We start from the raw sequence: 7,813 nt of genomic DNA on the forward strand, positions 1-7,813 counted from the left end.
TAGCGTAACTGGGGAAAAAGGTTAAACACAAAACGTATGACTAGAAATTGTTTACAAACAATCTCGTTTGTCTAGAAAAGTGAGTAATCTCTTTAACAGCCAGTCCACCTACAGTAAATGTGAAAAACTGTTATGTTAGCCTCACCTGCTGTATATTGTACTGTTCTCATTATATTGTAGTAATCTATCTCTCTCTGTGTTCTCCCCAGAATATGCCAGGACTTCATGATGAGTTCCAACAGCACAGACCCTGGCCTCTACCTGACCATCAGCTCCCCAGGAATGGGCATCATCTACCCAGACACCAACACTCTCCACAGGGACCCCTGGCCAGAGCTAACCAGCCCGGATGACAAGGACTCCTTCCTCAGTGGCCTCTTCAACCTCACAGGCTCGCTCAATGAGACAGTGACCTCTCTGACCTACGACCCTCTGGGGGGTCACACAGTGTGGCAGGTGGTCCTCATTGTCTTCCTCACTGGCCTCCTGTCCCTGGTCACCATCATTGGCAACATCCTGGTGGTGGTATCCTTCAAGGTCAACCGCCAGCTCAAGACTGTCAACAACTACTTCCTGCTCAGCTTGGCCGTGGCTGACCTCATCATCGGGGTCATCTCCATGAACCTTTACACCACCTACATCATCATGGGCCAGTGGGCCCTGGGCAACTGGGCCTGTGACCTGTGGCTGGCTATTGACTATGTGGCCAGTAACGCATCCGTCATGAACCTGCTGGTCATCAGCTTTGACCGTTACTTCTCCATCACCCGGCCCCTCACCTACCGCGCCAAGCGGACCACACGGCGGGCTGTCCTGATGATTGGCCTGGCCTGGTTCGTGTCCCTGGTCCTTTGGGCCCCAGCCATCCTGTTCTGGCAGTACTTTGTGGGGGAGCGCACAGTGCCCCATGATAAGTGCTACATCCAGTTCCTCTCAGAGCCCATCATTACATTTTGCACGGCCATGGCTGCCTTCTACCTGCCTGTCACTATTATGAGTGTGCTCTACTGGCGTATCTACAGGGAGACACAGAACCGCTCGCAAGAGCTGGCTGGCCTGCAGGGCTCAGGGAGCCGAGGCAGGGGAGGGGAGAGGGCTCACTTCGTCCACCACCAGGCTGGTAGTGCCAGGAGCTGCAGCAGCTACGAGCTGACCCAGTCCTCCCAGAGAAAGAGCCCTGGCCGGGCGCTGGCCGCACGCTTCCACTGCTGGCCCATGATGCGCTCCTGGAGGCCTGGCAGCACCCGGCCTGGGGAAGGGGACGCTGACCACAGCAGCAGCGACAGCTGGAACAACAACAATGCCAGGCTGTCAGTGGACCACTCAGGCTCATCTGAAGACGAGGAGGGAAACGGTAGAGGGATGATGCCTCAGGACCACGCCATCTTCTCCATAGTCCTCAACCTGCCGGGGATGAAGGCAGCCGTCAACTCCCACCTCACCTCCTGCGAGGACCTGGACCTAGCCTCAGAAGAGGACCCCCTAAGGGGGGAGGAGGACAGCCGGGATGGCCTCTCTACCACCACCACTACTACTACCCCTGATGGGGCCAACACAGACAACAGCAGCTACCACCAACGCTTCCCCTCCCGGATATCCAAAGTCCAGTCCATGCCTGCCCTCCAGGCCACCAGAGTGGGGCCGCTCTCTGGCTCCTCTGCCACCACCACCAAATCACCCTCGGCGCCCATCTCCTTCAAAGACGCAGCTCTAGCCAAAAGATTCGCCTCCAGGGCAAGGACGCAGATCACCAAGCGCAAGCGCATGTCTCTGGTTAAGGAGAAGAAGGCGGCACAGACCCTCAGCGCCATCCTGTTTGCCTTCATCATCACATGGACACCCTACAACATCATGGTGCTAGTCAACACCTTCTGTAATGGCTGCATCCCCGAGGCTCTGTGGGCGCTGGGCTACTGGCTGTGCTACGTCAACAGCACCGTCAACCCCATGTGCTACGCTCTGTGCAACAAGACCTTCCGCACCACCTTCAAGATGATACTGCTCTGTCGCTGGGACCAGCGCAAGCGGCGGAGGAAGCAGCAGTTCCAGGAACGGCAGTCCGTAGTGTTCCACAGGAGAATTCCTAAAGACTCAACGTAGCGGGATATAGACCCAGTGGGCATCTGGTGATGATGATGATGATGATAATGATGTTAATGATGATGAGTCTGGGATCTAACAGGACAGTGGATGGATGAGGCATCCTAAAGGTTCTGTCTGTGGTTTTTAACTGCACAGAGATTCCCAGGGTGGCGGCCATATTGTTGCTGTGGTGTCTGATGTTCTGACGACCTCCACAGTGACATATTCCTCTGTTTCTTCAAGAGAGCTCCTGTGGTGAAAGCTTCCTCTAGATTGTTCCAGTTGTCAGCATTTCAGAGAAGTGCAGCTGAAAGGACTGACAATGAAAACCAATAGAACAAGGGCTTAAAATGCAATGAGGGGACAATTCAAAGTGCAATTGATACCTAGGGAGATAATATGATATAATATGTGTTATGGATTTGGGGTTTTCCATTTCTTACCATTTTCTTCTCAGTGGTAGAGCTGTATCGTACAGAGCAGTTGGGATTTTCTAAGTAAACTGTACATCTGTTATATCGCATTGAAAGCCAAGTCCAAAACATTGTGCGTCAATAGACTGCATCGTATTGATTTTGAGCTCCCTTTTGGCTGAGCTAGATGTTTTTGTTCTTTTTTACTCTGACTTCTGTACATTGCCTTCACCTTGGTTATAGCTTTCTTGTGTCTTATAAAATGAGAGAATTTAAAACAAAACGGTGTCCTATTTGTGACAACCGGTGTTTCAAAGTTGATGGTTATTTTTGTGTAATAAATTGGTCTATAGATTTTCGTCTATAGATTGTGAGCCAGTCTGAAAATATTTCTGAGTACCTCAGTGAGCTGGTATTGTGTTCAATGTGAGTTGTGGTTTACATGCTGGAGACAGTAAGTGCATCAATTTATTCAATTGTTGTTAATGTATCCGAGGTTTTTGAGTAATGGTAATATGATATTTCTAACTTGATACCTAATGATTAATTGTACGCTAAAGAGATTGGTCATTATGAATTGTAATGTTTTGATTATATTTGAAATAATATTTGAAAAGGTTTCTCCATTTCTTCTCACTGGCTGTCCAAATGTAATTCCCTAAGTAAAAGATTGGTCTGTGGTCTCTAGATGAAGTCTCTAGCTCCTAGAGGATTTAGCAGTGCCAGAGCAGCATCTGCTGGATGAATATAATTCTACACTCTAGCAACTTCCAGCTTACTTCCATCAGGGAAATGCTGTTGTGGGTCCATAAGACAGTTGGGAGATTCAGTTTTGGATCAAAGTCTGTCCTCCAGTCCTCCGCCCTCCTCTCCTCGGTGACACGGAAACCGAAAAGTGGTAGGAGAGTTTCAATTCAGAGGATGCTCAGCTGCATCCTTACACGGAAGAGTTCTGAAATCTGCCACACACCCTTTTAAACAGCAGTTGTTTTCTCAGAGGAGAAAAGCATGCACACATTTTAAAAAGGATATGTTACTTATCCTTTCATCTATAAAATGTCTAGTTCAACTCGCTACATGTTTAACACTTTACACTGGTATTTTGGGATTCCACCTCTGTAAACATAATTTGCATGATGATGCATTAGAGAGGAGAGTCTCATTTCATTTTATATCAGCGTCATGTTTCCACATTCTCATCTTGCCTCCTCGCCTCAATTCTCTATGAGCTTTTTCTAAAGGAGGTGAGGAGAGGACAGAAGAGAGGAATCTAGGAAATCCAACAGAGATTCTCCCATAGCTGAGAATAGGTAAGAAACTTAAAAGGTGGATGGTTAGACTAGCTTAGCCCTGCTACATATGGCATATGGATGGTTAGACTAGCTTAGCCCTGCTACATATGGCATATGGATGGTTAGACTAGCTTAGGCCTGCTACATATGGCATTTGGATGGTTAGACTAGTTTAGCCCTGCTACATATGGCATATGGATGGTTAGACTAGTTTATGCCTGCTACATATGGCATATGGATGGTTAGACTAGCTTAGCTCTGCTACATATGGCATATGGATGGTTAGACTAGCTTAGGCCTGCTACATATGGCATTTGGATGGTTAGACTAGCTTAGCCCTGCTACATATGGCATATGGATGGTTAGACTAGTTTCGGCCTGCTACATATGGCATATGGATGGTTAGACTAGTTTAGCCCTGCTACATATGGCATATGGATGGTTAGACTAGCTTAGCCCTGCTACATATGGCATATGGATGGTTAGACTAGCTTAGCCCTGCTACATATGGCAGATGGATGGTTAGACTAGCTTAGCCCTGCTACATATGGCATATGGATGGTTAGACTAGCTTAGGCCTGCTACATATGGCATTTGGATGGTTAGACTAGCTTAGCCCTGCTACATATGGCATATGGATGGTTAGACTAGTTTATGCCTGCTACATATGGCATATGGATGGTTAGACTAGCTTAGCTCTGCTACATATGGCATATGGATGGTTAGACTAGCTTAGCCCTGCTACATATGGCATATGGATGGTTAGACTAGCTTAGGCCTGCTACATATGGATGGTTAGACTAGCTTAGCCCTGCTACATATGGCATATGGATGGTTAGACTAGCTTAGCCCTGCTACATATGGCATATGGATGGTTAGACTAGCTTAGCCCTGCTACAAATGGCATATGGATGGTTAGACTAGCTTAGCCCTGCTACATATGGCATATGGATGTTTAGACTAGCTTAGCCCTGCTACATATGGCATATGGATGGTCAGACTAGCTTAGGCCTGCTACATATGGCATATGGAGCTGAAAAGTGGTGCTCTTTTCATCTTACGTCACAAAGCCAGTGATTTCCATCAAGTTATTTGACCGTGCAAACAGTGTGATTTAAGGGGATTTGTCTACATGTTTTTAATAATACCCAGTGCTAAAACAATGGAATAGCTCCATTTTAAAATGTATTGTCATACTATGTGATGCACCATGCTTCAGGCCTGAACCGGATGAATACCGTTCTAAAAAGAAAATATTAACAACCCGGCTTCTTTTTGTGTATGGATTTTGCTGTTTAAGTGTATGTATTACACTTAGGTTTGTAAATGGATAGTGAAAGCAAATAACATACATGTACCACAGGCATGTTGAGTGATGACTATGTGATATTGAGAAGAATGGCAGAATGCTACCGTGTGGGGTAACACTTTATAATAATGTTCAGACAGGAACATTATTATAAAGTGTTACCCAGTGGGGGATGTAAGCCAGATAAAGATGAAAAATTAGAGAAATTATTCAGTGTCTGAACTGCCAACGGATATTTCTTCTACTTTCAATATGTGATACAGTGTTACTATACTCCTGATAAAGTGAGGTGTTTTTTTGGGATGTGAACTACAGTACCTGAAGTAAGATCAAATTAATAGCAAACTATAACTTTTATTGTTTTTTGTTACATTTCAAGTATGCTAATCGTACCCATGTTATAAGTGAATAAACAACAAATATTTTTATTGTCAGATATGGTGTGTATCATATTTACAGCTCAAAAACATTTTCATTTGAATGTTTATGAAATCATTGTATTCCTCCAGTATCTAAGTGAAATTTGCAATCACACAATAATGAAGAAGACGCCAATGCAGTGCAGCACCGTAGGCCTACTGTACAATTTACAGTATAAGGACCACTTTAAACAGATGATTTTTTTATTTATTTTTATTTCACCTTTATTTAACCAGGTAGGCTAGTTGAGAACAAGTTCTCATTTGCAACTGCGACCTGGCCAAGATAAAGCATAGCAGTATGAGCAGACAACACAGAGTTACACATGGAGTAAACAATTAACAAGTCAATAACACAGTAGAAAACAAAGGGGGAGTCTATATACAATGTGTGCAAAAGGCATGAGGTAGGCGAATAATTACAATTTTGCAGATTAACACTGGAGTGATAAATGATCAGATGGTCATGTACAGGTAGAGATATTGGTGTGCAAAAGAGCAGAAAAGTAAATAAATAAAAACAGTATGGGGATGAGGTAGGTGAAAATGGGTGGGCTATTTACCAATAGACTATGTACAGCTGCAGCGATCGGTTAGCTGCTCAGATAGCTGATGTTTGAAGTTGGTGAGGGAGATAAAAGTCTCCAACTTCAGCGATTTTTGCAATTCGTTCCAGTCACAGGCAGCAGAGTACTGGAACGAAAGGCGGCCAAATGAGGTGTTGGCTTTAGGGATGATCAGTGAGATATACCTGCTGGAGCGCGTGCTACGGATGGGTGTTGCCATCGTGACCAGTGAGCTGAGATAAGGCGGAGCTTTACCTAGCATGGACTTGTAGATGACCTGGAGCCAGTGGGTCTGGCGACGAATATGTAGCGAGGGCCAGCCGACTAGAGCATACAAGTCGCAGTGGTGGGTGGTATAAGGTGCTTTAGTGACAAAACGGATGGCACTGTGATAGACTGCATCCAGTTTGCTGAGTAGAGTGTTGGAAGCCATTTTGTAGATGACATCGCCGAAGTCGAGGATCGGTAGGATAGTCAGTTTTACTAGGGTAAGCTTGGTGGCGTGAGTGAAGGAGGCTTTGTTGCGGAATAGAAAGCCGACTCTTGATTTGATTTTCGATTGGAGATGTTTGATATGAGTCTGGAAGGAGAGTTTGCAGTCTAGCCAGACACCTAGGTACTTATGATGATGGATTTTTTTCGGGAACAAGTATCTCTTAATGTCTTAGCAGATTAGTAGGAGCATACCAGTTAATACACTGTAGATTGTCATCGATAGTATCTCCAGTAACAATATGCATCAGCACGTTAGTGGGAGAAGCAGCTAACATATTCACTTTCAGACAGGAACACTTCCCACGTTGTCAAAATCTAACACTTTCAATAGGCCTAACACTCAACAAACACTTAGATGTAGTTTAATAAGTATGCATAATGTGTTTTGCTTCTGAACATCCTTGCATTGCATTTTGTTATGTTGAAATTCTTCATTGGTCTTCATGGCAACCATAATCGTCTGCAGGAGGCTGAGGAAACTGTTGAGGCAGTGAACTCAAAGTGGGCCTCTCTGGGGAAGACCAAGCAGAGGCTGCAGGGAGAGGTGGAGGACCTCATGATTGATGTGCAGAGGGCCAACACCTAGTCCGCCAACCTGGACAAGAAGTAGAGAAACTTTGATAAGATCCTGGCAGAGTGGAAGCAAAATTTTGAGGAGTGCCAAGCTGAGCTGGAAGGAGCTCAGAAGGATTCTTGATCTCTCAACACTGAGCTCTTCAAGATGAAGAACTCCTATGAGGAGGATCAGCTGGAGACCCTGAAAAGGGAGAAAAAAAAGAATCTGCAACAAGAGCAAACTACAACAAAACTGTGTATCAACCATGTATGTCCCCTGAAAATCTCCTTATTATAAACCAATGTTGTGTTTGTGTGTGCAGAGGAGATCGCTGACTTGACTGAACAGATTCGGAGAGACTGGCAAGAGCATCCGTGAGAAAGCAAATAAAACTGTGTAGACAGAGAAGTGAGATCCAGACCGCTCTGGAAGAGGCTGAGGTAGAGCCCACTGCTGTTCCATAAGTATAAACACATTAAACTGTTACAGGTTGAAAATGCTGTATAAACGCATTTAAACAACTACTTTGCTTTGTCCATTTAGGGTAAACTAGAGTATGAGGAGTCTAATATCCTGCAGCTGGAGCTGAACCACATCAAAAGAGAGGTGGACAGGAAGCTGGCGCAGAAGGACAAGGAGATGGAGAAGATAAAGAGTGAGGTGGACAGGAAGCTGGCGGAG

The 7,813-nt window shown here is 45.3% G+C and overlaps 1 protein-coding gene across 1 annotated transcript in view; it reads left to right on the plus strand.

Annotated features, from left to right (window-relative positions):
• The window catches only part of LOC110529681 (muscarinic acetylcholine receptor M3-like), a 105,841-nt gene extending 102,959 nt beyond the window's left edge, over positions 1-2,882 (plus strand). The window contains exon 3 of the mRNA XM_021612116.3: positions 210-2,882. Within this exon, the coding sequence (XP_021467791.3) occupies positions 226-2,100 (1,875 nt within the window). The 5' untranslated portion in view covers positions 210-225 and the 3' untranslated portion in view covers positions 2,101-2,882. The remainder of the gene's footprint in view (positions 1-209) is intronic.
• The last annotated feature ends 4,931 nt before the right edge of the window (positions 2,883-7,813 follow it).

This window comes from Oncorhynchus mykiss, chromosome 1 (assembly GCF_057628025.1).
Source record: "Oncorhynchus mykiss isolate SJ-2025 chromosome 1, ASM5762802v1, whole genome shotgun sequence".
Classification (NCBI taxonomy): Eukaryota; Metazoa; Chordata; class Actinopteri; order Salmoniformes; family Salmonidae; genus Oncorhynchus; species Oncorhynchus mykiss.